Source organism: Candida oxycetoniae, assembly GCF_023343755.2.
Source record: "Candida oxycetoniae strain CBS 10844 chromosome Unknown scaffold9, whole genome shotgun sequence".
Lineage (NCBI taxonomy): Eukaryota > Fungi > Ascomycota > Pichiomycetes > Serinales > Debaryomycetaceae > Lodderomyces > Lodderomyces oxycetoniae.
In genome coordinates this window covers 177,970-195,327 of record NW_026055363.1, presented here as the reverse complement: position 1 = coordinate 195,327, position 17,358 = coordinate 177,970, and the positions used below count along the sequence as shown (strand labels likewise).

At 37.4% G+C, this 17,358-nt stretch overlaps 5 protein-coding genes across 5 annotated transcripts; 4 read left to right on the top strand and 1 right to left on the bottom strand. All coding sequences in view use genetic code 12, as the record gives it.

The window, feature by feature from the left end:
* Positions 1–4,264: 4,264 nt before the first annotated feature.
* KGF56_000412 (uncharacterized protein) lies at positions 4,265–6,328 on the top strand (the record flags this gene model as incomplete). The annotated part of the gene is made up of 1 exon (XM_049325507.1): positions 4,265–6,328. The coding sequence occupies one exon, from the start codon at positions 4,265–4,267 to the stop codon at positions 6,326–6,328; it is 2,064 nt and encodes a 687-aa protein (XP_049182552.1).
* A 1,230-nt stretch (positions 6,329–7,558) lies between these two features.
* On the top strand, positions 7,559–10,357 carry KGF56_000411 (uncharacterized protein; the record flags this gene model as incomplete). Its single annotated transcript, XM_049325496.1, has 1 exon — positions 7,559–10,357. The coding sequence occupies one exon, from the start codon at positions 7,559–7,561 to the stop codon at positions 10,355–10,357; it is 2,799 nt and encodes a 932-aa protein (XP_049182551.1).
* A 1,417-nt stretch (positions 10,358–11,774) lies between these two features.
* On the top strand, positions 11,775–14,390 carry ARG5,6 (bifunctional acetylglutamate kinase/N-acetyl-gamma-glutamyl-phosphate reductase; the record flags this gene model as incomplete). Its single annotated transcript, XM_049325485.1, has 1 exon — positions 11,775–14,390. The coding sequence occupies one exon, from the start codon at positions 11,775–11,777 to the stop codon at positions 14,388–14,390; it is 2,616 nt and encodes an 871-aa protein (XP_049182550.1).
* A 371-nt stretch (positions 14,391–14,761) lies between these two features.
* On the top strand, positions 14,762–16,387 carry KGF56_000409 (uncharacterized protein; the record flags this gene model as incomplete). The annotated part of the gene is made up of 1 exon (XM_049325473.1): positions 14,762–16,387. The coding sequence occupies one exon, from the start codon at positions 14,762–14,764 to the stop codon at positions 16,385–16,387; it is 1,626 nt and encodes a 541-aa protein (XP_049182549.1).
* Positions 16,388–16,779: 392 nt separating this feature from the next.
* On the bottom strand, positions 16,780–17,337 carry MSO1 (Mso1p; the record flags this gene model as incomplete). The annotated part of the gene is made up of 1 exon (XM_049325462.1): positions 16,780–17,337. One exon carries the CDS (start codon positions 17,335–17,337, stop codon positions 16,780–16,782), a length of 558 nt encoding a protein of 185 aa, XP_049182548.1.
* Positions 17,338–17,358: the final 21 nt, after the last annotated feature.

Genomic DNA, 17,358 nt, shown 5'->3' with positions numbered 1-17,358 from the left:
TTTCTTTAAATTAATAAATAGACGTTTATCAGCTCATCTCAAAGGGGTATTCTCTTATCCGGAGGTGGAAAAAAAGATGAAAAAGATAAGCAAATAATTGCGCAAAAGCAATTGCGCAGAAAACAATTGCGTAGGAACAATTGGGTAGAAACACGTTGGCAAAAGCAATTGGACCAGGTGAGACAACTACCCAACTAATTTAAGGGTATTGGGAAAAGCCCTGTGTTTCACTATCAAGCAGAACGAGATGGTGACGATAGCGTTAATAGTGTCGGTGGCAACTATTCAGTATTGCTCAATTATCTCGCTCTGCTCGATAGGGTCGATAGTCGTTCATGTTTCTAAAATGTGTAAAACAGTCTAGGCTATTCAAAACTTATCTTTTGACAAGTACTTCGTAAGTCGTGTTGTAACAAGCTAGTAAACGCTCCATTAGCTCCCTTCGCTCGATAGGTCGATAGTGTCTTTGCAGAAATATCAAGTGATTAAGGGGTATTCGTGAATGGAGTACAAAAATATAAAGAATCCGGGGTAACTCTTAAGGGGTAAGGGAAAAAAACATTTTGTACTGTTTTGGTTGAAACATACAATCAAACCCGTTACAAGGTACCACGTTTTGCTCGATAGTGTCGATGTAGGAGGTAAAAGCCAAAGAAGAAGTTAAAGAACTGCTGTTTACAATCACGCTTTTAGATCTCTATATCAAACCCTATTCAATAGAAACCTACTACTTTGTGAAAAGGTTTTGTACTTTAAAATCTCTTTTTGTTAAAGGTAGTGTTTTATCAAGCTAGTGTGCTCCGCTATATCGCTCCACTCGATAGTGTCGCACCAGATAAGCCAAAAAGACTTTGGTAAAAAAATACTTGATCACTTTAACCACGCAGCAAACCTTTATTCACGAATCATCTGAGATTTCCAGATTGGAATTCGCGCTTTCATCTGAGATTTTTAAAGTAAGTGGTAAGGGGGTTTTGCAATCATGCAGTAAAAATGCATCAAGTGTGATTAACATTTATTAAGCACACGATTACTTTTTTTTTTTTTACTAATTTTGATTTTCCCTATCGAGAAGCTCATTTGTTGTTGTTGTTGTTGTTGTTTTTTGGTTGCTAGTCGGTGTTGCTCCACTATCTCGCTTTGCTCGATAGTGTCGATGAAATGAGAGAATCATCATCAATGATGTCATAAAAAGAGAGAAACAATAGACGTATCATCAATCAAGTGATCCTTCACAATGTTATCATTTGCGGTATGAATAACAAGTCTTGTCGTCTACTCAAATACTTTCTTTGTAACTTGTTTCTTTAAATTCGATTTTTGTGCCTGTTACCTTTTCCATTGCAAAATATACCTCAGTGCCCGCTTCCTTTCACCCACGTTTTACTAAATAGGTACTTCCTACTTATAGATCTTACAAAAGAGAAACTGGTGAATAGAGAGGCCAAGACTTAGTGACTAGTGTAAACTATACTCTCCTTTCCAATAGTGACTAGTGTAAACTATACTCTCCTTTCCAATAAACTGGCTTTTTTACTGAGTATGAATTGTGCAGAAACCTCACCTGATTCTTTCCGCTGTACGAAAATTAAAAAAAAAAAAAAAAAAAAAATAGAGAAAAAAGAAAGAAAAAACTAATAGATAAAATCGACTCATGTTTGTTTAGCTCATTCACAATTATAAGACGCAAAAGATTATCTTCCAATCATTCCAGAATAAAGAAACTAAAAATCTCTTTTGCAGGAAACCAATTAGTATATAAAAGGAAAACAATTAGAGCGAAAGACACTATATTGGGGAAGTTGTGGGCGAGCGGTTCTACTATTATCTCCTTTAGCCCCTTAAATAGAAGAGTGCTATTTCTAAGGCAAAAAAGCGCCATTCTTCCCCCACTTTCCTCTATTTTTGTCTCCCTCTCTCTATCTCTCTTTTAAGCACTATGCATTTTTCTTTAAAGATAAAGGGAAACCCTAGAAACTAAACCTAAAATCAATTTTTTTTTGTGTTGGAATACGGGTTAGATTACACAGGTGAAAATAAAAGTGAATAATTGAAAGACTCACCAGTTTTCAGCAAATGATGGCTTGCGTCTAAATGAGAGAATAAATGGGGATAAATGAGATAAATGGGGATAAATGAGATAGATGAGAGGAAAAAAGATTTGCTCAATGGCTTTAACAGGCAATTGTGATATTTCAATAGAGTTTTTCTAATTAAATAAGGTTTTAACTTGAGATATAGCTTTACCAATAAATTTTGACACTCATTTTTTAGAAGCAGCAGCAGTAGGTTATAATTGTTTTAGCTAATTAAAAAGCCCTTTGCTTTTGTAATTATGATTTACAATTTATTTTACTTTAACCCTTTTCATTTCTTTTGGAATCCGTCTAAATGATATTTGACAAGAAAATTGAAATAAAAAAGAAACCTTTCAAAATAAAAAAGAAACCTTTCAAGATAAAATCTTGCTCTTACTCTTATTGCTCAACGGGGTTTGCTCATGAGGAATGTCCAACTCACAAAAAATATACACGACTCTTTATTTTGAAATGTTGCAAACAAACCCGTTTGTTAGTCAGTTTTCCAAGTAGTGGCGCGTGTTGCAAAGCAGTGTCCAGGAAAGAACATAACCTCTGTTGAAACTTTCCAGATTTGAATGACCTCAAGCATGTAGTTTGTAACCCCGAAGAAGGGGTGAACTATTTTCTTTTTTTTCCCTCACTATTAAATGCTGCATTACGATACGAATCAAGGAGGGGATTTGCACTAACGTGCGTGTCTTTACGCATTTCCAAGTTGATCTAAAATAAAGGTACAATGTATTGTAGATGTACCTGTCATAAGTGAAGAAAGTAAGTTGGAAAGCCACACCTAGAAATAGACTATCGAGCAATAGACTATCGAGCGAAGCGAGATAGTCTAAATCTACTCCCTTTATCTACACTCTCTATATACTATTGCTCGATAGTCTATAAACGGAAAGGGTAGAAATAGACTATTGCTCGATAGTCTATAAACGGAAAGGGTAGAAGTAGACTATCGAGCGAAGCGAGATAGTCTATTGCTCGATAGTCTATTGCTCGATAGTCTATATCTACTCTCTTCATCTACACTCTCTATAGACTATCTCGCTTTGCTCGATAGTCTATTGCTCGATAGTCTATTGCTCGATAGTCTATTGCTCGATAGTCTATTGCTCGATAGTCTATTGCTCGATAGTCTATTGCTCGATAGTCTATTGCTCGATAGTCTATATCTACTCTCTTCATCTACACTCTCTATAGACTATCTCGCTTTGCTCGATAGTCTATTGCTCGATAGTCTATTGCTCGATAGTCTATAGAGAGTAGTCTATTGCTCGATAGTCTATAGAGAGTAGTCTATATTTTCTTGCTATTTCAGGTTGCAAGTTTTCTTTTCCCATTACATGCTTAATTTCCTATTGTTCAAAAATGAACATCCATTAATCATAGTGCATGGGGTGCATTCAAAATGTAGTGCACACTCAACCAAAAAACCGTTGAGAGAAAAAAAGAAATTCAATATTTTTTAAAAATAGTGTTTGAGTCTTCTTCTTTGATGCTAACAATGTAACGGAAAGAAGAAGAAGAAAGATTTAGCGAGTAAAAGTAGGGGGGTTGAGGCAGGTTTAGTAGATGCAAAAGAGGACAAGAAAGTGAGAAAAGTGCAAGATTAATATAGTTTTATGTTGTATACTCAAAGCTGAAAAGTGGTTAAATCTCCTGCTTTTCCATATTAGTTTTAATCTTCTATTATTCTATATGAAAAATATTATTAAAACAAATGTTTAATATCTCCGTATATTACGACTAGGGCCCTTTCTCATGATTTCTTTTTCTTCTCTTTTTTATTTCTTTTTTTTTTGTACTTATTTAATTGTTCTATTTGCTCTTAGAAACACAATGCTCTTTATTGTTGTCCTTATTGTCAATATTTCTTTTTTTTTTTTAACTTGTCTTTATTGTCAATATTTGTCTTCTTCATCTGTTGGTTTTCATTGCTTCTGTCTTGAGGAAAAAAACAGAAAGGGGTTTTGGTCATAAACAAGAACCCAAAAGTTAAAGAAATAGCATAGAGGAAAGGTTTCAATATTCAAATTCCTAAAACTCGAAAACCTCGAAAATTACGATTCTTGTATTGTGGAAAATTACGATTTTTGTATTGTGGAAAATTACGATTCTTGCATTGCCCAATTTTTTTTTTAAAAAAGCCCGAAAAGATTGGATACAGAGCATTGTAGATCATGGTACGATCAACATTTGTACCAGTGCCGACTCAATCTCAATCTTATTCCAAAACTGAAACTGAAAATGAAACCCAAGCTCAAGCTCAAATACCGACGCAAGATGAAATCACCTTTTCACCGAAACAATTCCCCATGTCTTTACCTTCGCTAACAGAGAGTCCCATTCCAACAAGATCCATCGACTTAAAATCACTAAATGCGTCTCTAACGCAACATAATCAGCACTTTTCGGAAACAGAAACGGAAACGGAAACGGAAACCGAAATACCTAGTAAGACTACAGCATCGTCTATAAAATCAAAACCGTCTTCGCCGCCATGCAACCTTCCATCCTTAGACCAATTGGTGAATGACTGTTTTCTACTATCAATTGACAAACTTTCAAACAATCAAGAATATTATGGTGACAACGATGCATTAAGGATAGCTATGGCCAAAAACTTTCATGATTTTTTGAACAGGCAACATTGTCAAGAAAACCTAGATTTTTTGATTGATATTTATCGATACGAGTACCTTTTCAATTTGAAGTTTTACCCCATGTGCCAACCTGAAGCTTCCGGATTGTCCTTGAATGCAATCAGTAATACTATTTCAACTAGTGAATCTCTATACAAAAGCAACAAGGTTTCTTCGAAAAGAGATTCTATTAGTTCAGTGGTTCGGAATAGTAGTAGCGGCGGCAGTAGAAACCGGTCAGATTCCTCGTTTGATTCCCTTTCAAGACCTTTTAATGAAGAATCACTATTGCATGATCCACTGAATGCCTTTGTCTCAACTATAGACGACTTAGACATGACTGAAACATGGAAAACTTTTGGCTCAAAACAAATTGACGATACTCCCGAATTGGAATCAGACACAGAAGATGAGGGCAATAGTATTGAGGATCCTGTTTGTGTTTCTCGTGAAGATATTGACGAATTGAATTTGAATTGGAGTATTATTATGAATACATATATTAAACAAGACTCGCCACTACAGATCAATATATCGCAGAAACTATTCAAGGAAATTGTCGAAGAAAATTCTATAAACAAATTGCACCATCCAATGATTCTATTAAAGGCCAAAAAGGAGGTTTTGAGGATGTTGAAGGAAAATGGATATTTTGAGTTTATGAGTCAGTATAAGAAGCAATTAATGCAAAAGCGTCAGCAGGAACAACAACAACATCAACAACATCAACAACAACAACAACAACTGCAACTGCAACAACTGAAACTGCACCTACAACTGCAGCAGGAACAACAACAACAACAACAACTGCAATTGCAACTGCAATTGCAACTGCCGCAACAGCCACTGCAGCTTCGGGAAGAAGACTTGTGTAATATCCTTCCCTTTGAACCGCAAGTGGATCAAATAGAAAAACAATCCTATTTCTCTAGCCGTGCATCTACTCCGATTTCCACCAAATCGACACCCCTTTCACTTGAGATGAGAGATGTAGCAGATACTGCAGATCAGTCACCATCATTATTCACTAGACTTTCGTTTTTCCCTAGAAAGAACAAACATTTACACCAAGTATCGTCACCACCAACACCACTGCAACATTCCCCACTCACTGCAACTTCATCGCTCCCCGAGGAAGAACCATTGCCGTTACAGTCATCCTCCTCATTTCTGAGTATATTGGGCCATTTGAAATTCAACAATAATTACAACCACTCCTCAATGAGTAGTCATTTAGATTCATCATTATTATCAAAAACGTCGAGCCCTCCCAACTCGGTTCCAGTGACTACTTGTTCACCCACGTCATTACCAACGCAAAAAGTTTACAAATCACACCAATCTCATCAGCATAACTTTATGCCTCATACATCATCGTCATCATCATCACATAGCATTAGTGCAACTAAACTATTTGGTAACAGTAACCTGCACAGTGTGACTAATTCGCCACAGTTGGTAGCTAAACAAAGTAATAGTGGTATTGCCGATATTAGGTCTTTGAATGCTAGTCCCATTTCAACGAGTAGTAGCAAGAGTCAATCTAATAGCGGTGCAAGCCTAAACTCGTCATTTAAGTTTTGGAAAAAACGCACATTATAAATTTTAGAGAATTAAATTAGAGATGGATCAAAGAGTGATCTGTTATTAGTTATGATAGAAGTTTTATAGAATAATGATAATGCTTTACGAAGATACCTTGATGAAACTGGCAAATTGTTTTTGAATGTAGCTTTTTCTAAAGGTTGTATTTGGTATGTGAGACATAACAAAATATGTAAATTAGTTCCACTACTATCGACCACTATCAACCACTATCGAGCAAAGCGAGATAGTGGTGCAACACTTGGTAGCTTGTTACAACAGTAGCTTGTTACAACCTTATCGAGCAGAGCGAGATATTAGTCAGTGTGCCCCACTATCTCGCTTCGCTCGATAGTGTTGCTATATAGTGTCGCTCAGCCAGCCATCTTTTTTTTTATTCCCATAAATGGAAAGTAGACATCATTCGTCTAGGAGAGTATTACACTAAAAGTAAAAGCTTGATAAGAGCCATAATAGGTATCTAATCAGCCTCTGTAGCCTCTATCAACTCTATAACCTCAAACATATCAAAATAAGGCCATTGTTAAATCATTCCTATTGCTATTTTTTTCACTCCACAGAAACGAAAAAATAGCAAAGTTAGCCAAGGTCGTTGTTTTTTTCTTGCACTTTATCAGATAGTTATAAGGTGATAAGGTGTCCCCAAGGTGTCCCCAAGGTGTCCCCAAGGTGTCCTCAAGGTGTCCCCGAGGTGTCCCCGAGGTGTCCCTAAAGTGTTCCTAAAGTGTAATCCTATTACAAATCCCTAAAGTGTAATTATAATTCTCTTGTCTTTATCAGCTATTTATGCATAGAGATGAATTAAATGAAACAATAGGCCTTTTGAGCCCTTGGCCATTGACGCCCTAAACCTTTATATAGATAGTTAAAGTATACCAAAACTAAGGAAACTGCGTTTTTCAAAGAGCTTGATGTTTTAAACTAAATATTACCTTTATTTCCTTTTTAAACAAGTTCTAATAACTTGATAAGAACCAGCATCTCGCATCTCGCAGCTCTCAACTTTGTTACTAAAAGACATTGAGTCTTTAGGCAGAACCCCTAAAGCTACCTACCCCTTCCTACTATCTGGCGGTAGGACTTTTTTGGTGAGACAATTGCTTTCCTACAAGACAATACACTTTACCTGTCACCCAAACCCTGTAGTTTCTTGATTCATCAGGGTCATATCTACTATTCTTTTTTTCCCCCCTCCCCAGTTTTATAGCAAAGTAGTTCCATTACAAGATGGATACTTCTGAACCATCACAAGAGCAAGATCAGAGATCAGGTACTCCCCAACCTCAGTCGCAACCCCAACAGCAACAGCCGAGGAATTCACACTTGTCATTTCCGCGGCTGCTGGGGAAGCCAAGTATCCCCCACGCAAGGCAACATCACCATCACCAACACCACCAGCATGGTTGTGGCTCATTTCGCGCACAGCCACAACAACCTATTCGACGATCTACGCAATCAATTGATGAGCCCAAAACACCCCTCACTGCTATTCCTACAGCTGCTGCTCCCGCTGTTCCTACAAATGCTGCTTCTGCTGCTTCTGCTCCCGCTGCTGCTTCTGCTTCTGCTCCCGCTGCTTCTTCTCATGGAACGTTTTCTAATTTCCAAATTCCCAGCGATATACTAAAGAACCTAACTCCAATTATCAAGTCACCGCCCAGAGACAAGACTATACATAATACAAGAAGAAAGACGTTTGTGCGCAATGTTCAATTAAGATTGAATGCTCAAAATAACAAAGTTGACAAGCAAATTAGACGTGTCAAGCAAGAACAAATGAAGTTGATTCAACTTCAATCTGAAAAGCTAAACAACCAATTGGAAAATGCAAGGTATAGGCGAAGAGAGTATCTTGATTCAATTCGGGAAAAAGCCGTGAAATGTATAAGTAACAGGTGTCAAGGTTCCATCAAAAAGGAAGCTGAAAACTTGTTAATCTTTCATCTTGAAAATTCTGCTGGCCATCATTCAGATTGGAAACGGGTGAAGCGGATTTGTCAGATTATGCCATGCATTGTGCCCTTTATCAGATCCCTACAGAACCGAGCAAAAGAGTATATCTTTATCAAGCACACAAAGTTTATCAAACAAGCATTATTTTTGACCAAATTCGAGGAAATGTCATTTGGCCAAGTATTGACTAGTCTTAATTCAGAGTCAAGTATTAAAATCAGTCTCTGCTATATCTTGCAGTACTTGAGGATTACACGAAACCCATACGAAACAAGGTCATTTCTTTACTGCTTCATTATGATTTCTGACTTTAAAGATTGCATGGAGAATGGTCCCAACCATCCTGGTTTCAATTGTAACTACTCCACTTTTAAATCTCAAAACGGTAATGGTGGTGGTGGTGGTGGTAGTGATGGTGATAAAATCAGCTTTTTTAATAATTGCGTTTGGGTTATGCTTTATAAGATTTGTAATTGCATGATTGAAGAGTTTAAGGTTGTGGTTGATTTGAAATGTGTCACCTCCAAATTTAACGACTTTTGGAAAGATTTCAAATTCATATTTAGAATTTTTAAATGGAATCACTTAAAGGGGGTAAAAAGTCTACTATATGAGTCTATATCTATTGCGGATGAGCAATTGCTGATTTTGCAAAATAATGAAGAAGATGATGATCAAGAGAGTTTGGCTTTTATAAACCAACAACGTGCGAAATTGAACTTGGAATTATCGCTATTGAATAGATACAATGTTCAAAACTTGAAACAGTTTAACGAATTGGATAAAGTTGTTGAGTTTACCAATTCAATGAGTCGGTATATTGACGACTTGTATTTGCAATTACCTGAATCCACTGTTCCCAGTTTTATACAAAACAAACCAAATTTCATTTGCTTTGACACTAGAAAATTTTACATTCCTGAGATGTTTCCAGTGGATAAGTGGAGAAGCTATTGGATAACTCTATATTTTCACGAGTACCAAAATAAACGGACGTTTCCAAAAAAGTTGAAGAGCGGTTATTTGGGAGAAGTGGAGCCGTCAACTAAGAGAAATCTAGATTATATTGCACTTGTTGATTCTATACTAGACATTGATACACTAGACTTGAGTAAGGTGTTTGAGTACCTTTACGATTTTTACTTGGAGTTTTCAAATTCGATTCATTCGTTACCACATATTAGTAACTCAATAAAGGACATTTACAAAATTGAAAAATTGATTAGTCATTACAGTGACACCAACATAGGCAAACTATTTCAGTTTGATGGCAAGATGGATGCACAAGATCCAACTCACATAAAGTACCATGTTATAACCCAATGGGTCAAAAAGTGTCAATTTGATAAGTTGGACGACTTTACAATATTTGAAAACCTTTACCTTGTGGTTTCTAGTGACAATTTCAAGAATCTAAGGTATTCGATATTCACCCAGAACCCTAATTTGCTATTCCCCAACTTTTACAAGGTGTTAATGCAAATGGGACTATACAATGTCCTGTTTGATGATGAGCAGCAGGTGAAGAATATTATCAATGCATCAATCAAAACTCGTATCAAACAATTGTTTACCAAGAAATCATATCATATCGCAAGAGCAGCCAATTTTTTCAACCATGTATTCAATTATATGATAATATATCAAACCACGCAACCAAATGAACTCAATTCTAATTTCAAGTTGCAGTTTGACACTTTTTCTCAAAGATTGAATAAATTGATTGATTTGAATTGTTTAGCAGTGATGTATCGAGCCTTTACAGGTGTAGAGATGTCTCGACCTACATTACAAGCAGCTTATGCATCTCTTGACAATTTATCTGATAAACATTTTATTGCATACTTTAAAACTCATTCATCTTCAATAAGGCTGTTACTTTGTAAGAAATGGCTCGATGCTATGGGGAAAGAAGATGGTATTAGTGAAGTATTGGACATTTTCAAGCATTGTTTTTATTATTTGCAAGAAGCTGAGATGTTATCAAGAGAGATTTCACAATTTAATTCTTTTTTGTATTTGCTTTATCGGCCTATTTTGAATTGGATATATGAGGATATAGGAATGAGCTAGAAGAGGAGGTGAGGATACGACACTATCGACACTATCGACACTATCGACACTATCGAGCAGAGCGAGATAGTGGAGCACACTAGCTGCCACAGACACTATTGATCAATGTTTCCAACTGTTGTTTGAATTTACCCTTTTCTTTTCTTCTTTTTTCTATTCTCACTACTCTCTGCTCACTACATACTGCTCTTCTTTACTTCTACTGCTCTTCTTTACTTCTACTGCTCTTCTTTTCTTACACTATCTATATACTACTCTCTACTCATTACTCACTAGTCACTAGTTTCTACTCTCTACTCATTACTCACTAGTCACTAGTTTCTACTCGCTAGTCACTAGTCTTTAGCCCCTTTTCTCTCTTCTCTCTACTCTCTGCTCTTTACATACTGCCCCTCTTTACTCACTACTCACTACTCACTACTCACTACTCACTAGGCTCTAGTCTCTAGCCTTTTTTCTCTCTTCTCTCTTCTCCATTCTCTCTACATACTGCTCCTTTTTACTTCTACTGCCTCTCTTTATTCTACTGCTCCTCGTTGCTTATACTATCTACACTACTCTCTACTCATTACTCACTAGGCTCTACTCACTACTCATTACTCTCTACTCACTACTCATTACTCTCAACTCACTACTCTCTGCTCTCTACATACTCTCTACATACTGCTCCTCTCTACTTCTACACACTTTTCTCTACACACTTTTCTTTACACATTTTTCTCTACACACCACTTTTACTTCTCACTGCTCCATTACATACTTGTCTTTACTCTCTGATTACTACTCACTACATATTGCTCTACTACTTTCTACTTCTTCTGTTCTCTCTACTACTTTCTACTTCTTCTGTTCTCTCTATTGCTCCACTAGCTCACTTCGCTCGCTAGTGTCATAATCTCTACTGTCCTCTCTACTACTCCACTAGCTCGCCTCGCTCGCTAGTGTAATAATCTCTACTGTCCTCTCTACTACTCCACTAGCTCGCCTCGCTCGCTAGTGTCGATTATTACTCATTTTATAAAATGGCGAGAAAAAAACAATTTATTAACCACGATAAGAAATTACACTCTACTGCTCCACAACTTTCTACATTCTACTCACTCCTGCTGCACTAGCTCGCTTCGCTCCCTAGTGTCTACCTACATTTCCAACAATTTCTCTCAACGGTAGTATTATCCGACTCTTTCATCGTTGTACATTTCCATACATTCTACTTCTACTGTCCTCTTTTACTCCACACACTCGCTTAGCTCGACTCTCACAGTCATCGGGTGAATAAAAAAAAAAAAATTGAAAAATTGAAAAATTGATTTTGAAAAACTATTGATTTCAATCTTCTTTGGATTTTAACAGACACATATATATATATATATATATATTAGATATATTTGGCTTATAGCCAAGGAGGATTGTAAGTATGTTGAGACTAGCAGTTTTAAATAAACCTCTTGTGACGGCAACGGCAACAAGAACTGGTGCTTTAAGGTTGACTTCGAGATTGAGATTGCGCGGGGGGTTATTGTCTAAAAGTGTTGTGGCAAATTGCAGCTTTTCAGATTATGGAAATACCTCTTTTGTTGCTAGTTCTCGCTCTTATTCTACAAAGTCGACCGTTGTCCAGTTATTAAATAATATAGGCTCCAAGCGTGAAGTTGAACAATACTTGAAATTGTTCACCAGTGTTAGTTCCCAACAGTTTGCTGTTATAAAAGTTGGTGGAGCAATAATTACCCAGCAATTGGATGAGCTTGCTTCTTGCTTGGCATTTTTGTACCATGTTGGACTATACCCTATAGTCTTGCACGGCACAGGTCCTCAGATTAATGAGCTATTGGAAAATGAAGGTGTTGAGCCCGAATATATCGATGGAATTAGAATTACAAATCCAAAAACAATGCAAGTTGTACGTAAATGTTTTTCTGAACAGAATTTGAGATTGGTCACGGCTTTGGAAAGAATCGGAGTTCATTCTCGTCCAATCACTGCTGGTGTCTTCCAAGCTGAATACTTGAACAAGGAGAAGTACGATTTGGTTGGTAAGATTACTGGAGTCAACAAGTCTCCCATCGAAGCTGCTATTACCGCAGGATATTTACCTATCTTGACCAGCTTGGCAGAAACCCCAAGTGGCCAATTGTTAAACGTTAATGCTGATGTTGCCGCTGGTGAATTAGCCCGCGAATTTGAACCATTGAAGATTGTTTACTTGAACGAGAAAGGTGGTATCATTAATGGAAGTACCGGCGAGAAAATATCTATCATTAACTTGGATGAAGAGTATGAGGATTTGATGAAGGAAAGTTGGGTTAAGTATGGAACGAAATTGAAAATCAAGGAAATTCATGACTTGTTGCAACATTTACCAAGATCATCCTCAGTAGCAATTATCAATGTTGATGACTTGCAAAAGGAATTGTTTACTGATTCAGGTGCTGGAACTTTGATCAGAAGAGGTTATAAATTGATTAGTAGAAATTCATTGAAAGAATTCGGTAATCCTGATTTGTTAAGAAGCGCATTATTGAGAGACCCTGAAATTAAAGCTGGTAAATCATCAGTAGCATCATATTTGAAGTTTTTGGAATCTGTTGATTTCAAGAGTTATGGCGATGAACCATTGGAGGTATTAGCGATTGTCCTTAACAAAGATGGTAAGGTTCCCAAGTTGGATAAATTTTTATCATCAAAAACAGGATGGTTGAACAATGTTACTGATAATATTTTCAATTCAATCAAAAAGGACTTCAAATCACTATGCTGGATTGTTGATGAAAACGATGGTAACTTGGCTTGGTATTTTTCCAAGTCTGATGGATCCTTTTCCAAAAATGGACAGATTTTATTTTGGTATGGCTTGAAAACATCAGAAGTTGCTGAGTTGATCAAAGAGTTTGACAACTCTGCTATTGGCTCATCATTATCCTCAGGTAACGAATCTGGGGTCTTTTCATCAAGTCAGCAAAAAAGAGGTTTCCATAGTATGAAGAAGAGAAGAAGATACGCTACAACTACAAACCCAAACCCACCATTGAAAGAAGGTAAGAACCACTCAAAGAAAAAAGTAGCCTTAATTGGAGCAAGAGGGTATACTGGTCAAAACTTAATCAAGTTGATTGATACTCATCCGTACTTGGAAATTTCCCACGTTTCATCTCGTGAATTAGAAGGTCAAAAATTAAAAGGCTACAACAAGAACAATATTGTTTACTCTAACTTACAACCTGAGGATATCAAAAGATTAGAAGAGAACAATGAAGTAGATATATGGGTAATGGCTTTGCCAAATGGTGTTTGCAAACCATTTGTTGATGTTATTGATTCAGTTGGTAATACAAACTCTACAATTATTGATTTGTCTGCAGATTACAGATTTGATACTTCCAAGAACTGGGTTTATGGATTACCTGAGTTGAACAATCGTGCAACTATTGCCAATGCTAAAAAAATCTCCAATCCCGGGTGTTATGCTACAGCTGCACAAGTTGCAATTGCGCCATTGATTGACTTTATTGAGAATGGTAAACCAAGTATTTTTGGTGTTTCTGGGTACTCTGGTGCCGGAACCAAACCATCACCTAAGAACGACACTGAGTTGCTTGCAAACAATCTCATCCCATATTCATTAACAGATCATGTTCATGAACGTGAAATCTCGTCACAATTGGGCCAACAAGTGGATTTCACCCCACACGTGGCACAATGGTTCCAAGGTATATCACACACTATCAACATCCCTATAAAGAAGGGATCTTTGACATCTAGAGAAATCAGAAATATCTATCAAGACAGATATCAAGGAGAACAGTTGATAACAATCAGTGGTGAAGCTCCTTTAGTCAAGGATATAAGCGGTAAACACGGGATCGTTATTGGTGGTTTTGCAGTGAACTCAAATGAGGATAGAGTTGTTATTGTTGCTACAATTGATAATTTGTTAAAGGGCGCAGCTACTCAATGTTTGCAAAACATAAACTTGTCCCAAGGGTTTGGTGAGTATGAAGGTATACCTGATGACACTGTCATTAGGGGATAGAAAAGTTATTAATTTATTTACAAGACACTTGTTTTCTTTTCATCTTCTTTATAGATATACATTTTATCTTATAAATATTCAATCAAAAAAAAAAGAGAAAGGCTGAGCAGAAGGAGAGTAGGAATATGCCACAGCTAGAGTATAGAGATCACGGAGACGGACTGCTTGTCTACCCCCCCCCCCTTTATCCGTATAAAAAGGTTTGACTCGAGTAAACTTGAAAATCGATGACGCTACCAAATGTATACATATAGGTTGAGATTTTACGTGCGGATTTTATCAGGTAGGTCCCCTCCCCATCGTGAACCTTAGCCGTCAAGTATCTTGCTTAAACTCAAGCTTGCGTTGCTTTTTCTGGCTCTTTTCAAGATATGTTGGTATCGCCTGAGAACTTTGGAGTGGTTGAGCCGGGAATATACCGGTGTTCCAAGATTGAAGTTGAGAATTTTCAATTTTTGGAAACTTTGATTTTGAAATCAATAGTTATTCTAGATGCTGAAAAACCACCTAGACTCATATCTAACTTCATTGAATTGCACAAGATTGAATTGTACAGTTTGGGGGATCTCAAAATCTCAAATCACCATCATACGGGGATTTCATCAAAGACGGATTTGGAGGATTACGAGCTAGAGAGCAGTATTAATAATAGTAATAATAATAATAATAATAATAATAGTAGTAGTAGTAGCGGTAATAGCAATAATAATGGCGATACAGGGTCTAGCTCATCAAAGACATCGTCGCATTTCCCTAATCAGGGCATGCCTACTACAAAGATACCGATTGCTTCATTTTCCTTGGCTCCAAGAACTACGCGAGATCAATGGATGTTGATTGAGAAAAACATCATTGTAAAGACGTTTGAATTGATGTTGAATAATAAACGACATCCTATATTGATAGTTGATTCTACTGCTACATTGATTGGTATTTTGCGAAAAATCCAAAAGTGGAACTTTAATCTGATTTTGAATGAGTATAGAATATTTAACGGTACATCAAACAAGAATAATTATTTTGCTGAAACATTTTTGGAATTGATTTCAGTGGAATTGATACCTTATGAAAATAGGAAAAGAAGCCCGTTTTCAAGTAGGAGAAATAGTATGGCGAGGTCTAGGCATCTGAGCGGGCAAGCTCAATTGCTACAGTTGCAGCGAAATCTCGGAGCTCACTCTGCAGATTGTAACGGAGAGGAACAGTTTGGAAAGAGGATTTCAAGAGTTAGTAGTAGTGGAGATTTAGGCCCAGACGGAGATGCAGAAGAAGTCGCAATTGCTGAAGATATTGATGATGCGGATGCTAACAAGGAAGAAGACAATGAAGATGGCGATGATGACGATGATGACGACGAATATGAAGATGATGAATATGACAGCTTAGATGATATGGACGATATGGATGATGATTTACTTTCTGCTTCACCGCAGATCCCCGAAAACTTGTTAAAATTTGTTGAGCAACGAAGACACGATAAGCAGCTGGTGATAATAAACGGCCAAAATTCAGTGGACAATGATTCAGAAAATGGGTTTAGTTCGTCGCCTAGAACGATACAAAGTCCCAATTTGACCAACAGCCTAGGACCGACAAGTCGAAACAATAGCTTTACAAATAATGAATCATACTTAAACGTAGTTAGAGGAATGGATCGTCGTCGTTCATCGGGAGAGATAATCAAGAATATAAAATTTAGAAATAATGCTCAACATAGACCATCATTAGAAAGCACTTCGCCTATTCTTCTCAAACGCAAAAGTTCCAGGAGAAGTTCATTCCTTGCCAGTGATGAAAACAACAACAACAATAATAATAATAACAAGGTAGTTGACTTTGTATATTATAAAAATTTGCATAAACATCCCATAAAGTTTGAAAATGTTGGTACTATAAGATTGAAGTTGCCCCCAGAACATAGATTACCCGAATGGTTTGTGAAAGGGCGAGACTTTTGGGAGAAAAACTATAAACTGATGAATAATGAAAGTCTGTGAGCGCGTTAACACTATCGACACTATCGAGCGAAGCGAGATAGTGGAGCACACAAGCTGCCACCGCACTACCTGTCACTATACAAGCTGCAACCTCACTACCTGCCACCGCACTACCTGCCACCGCACTACCTGCTACTGCACTACCTGCCACCATACTACCTGCCACCATACTACCTGCCACCGACTGTATCTTATGCTTGTATACCCTGCACTCGCAGATTGCTAAGGGGTTGTACAAGCTATAAAGGGATGCTAGTGAGCTGCACTAGTGAGCTGCACTAGCTCGCTTCGCTCCCTAGTATCGTATTACTAGTGTGGATAGTGTCCGTTACAGCTAGTGTGCTCCACTATCTCGCTTCGCTCGATAGTGTCGCTCGATAGTGTCGTATTGCTCAGCGGTTGTATCTTGCGCTTGTATACCCTGCACTCGCAGATTGCTGCCTTGATTTATTATACAAGTCTTGCAATCTACTAGACGTTCGCTGTGCAGTTAATCTACCAGTAGACGCATCTGTTTGCAGCGGCAGCAACAGCACCAGCAGCGGCAGCAGTTGCTGCTGTTGCTGAAATTGTCTCTGTGAAAAGCTATTGTTAAATAGATTATCCTGTTTTACCGGCTGAAATTCCGAGTCTTGAAAACTTTGCGTTTGACTTCTATAAGCATGTGGCTGGTGACTTGTTTGGCCATTGCCTATCCTGCTATAACTCAGAGAACGGCCATATTGAGGCTGGACATTCTGCTGCTCAAAAGTCTTTACACCTAACCATTCAGGATACGCTAACCCCTTGGACTCATAATACTTTACAAATGCATGGTGTATTAGAGTATCATTGGGGGTCGAACCGTCTTTCTCCGTATTTCCTCCTGCAAGCGAAAGATTAGCAAATTTCGTGCTATAATTTTCCTTGATTTTGGAAAAAAAACCACCACCAGTATTAGAATGCTGCATACCTATTAAAAAGATGTAAAC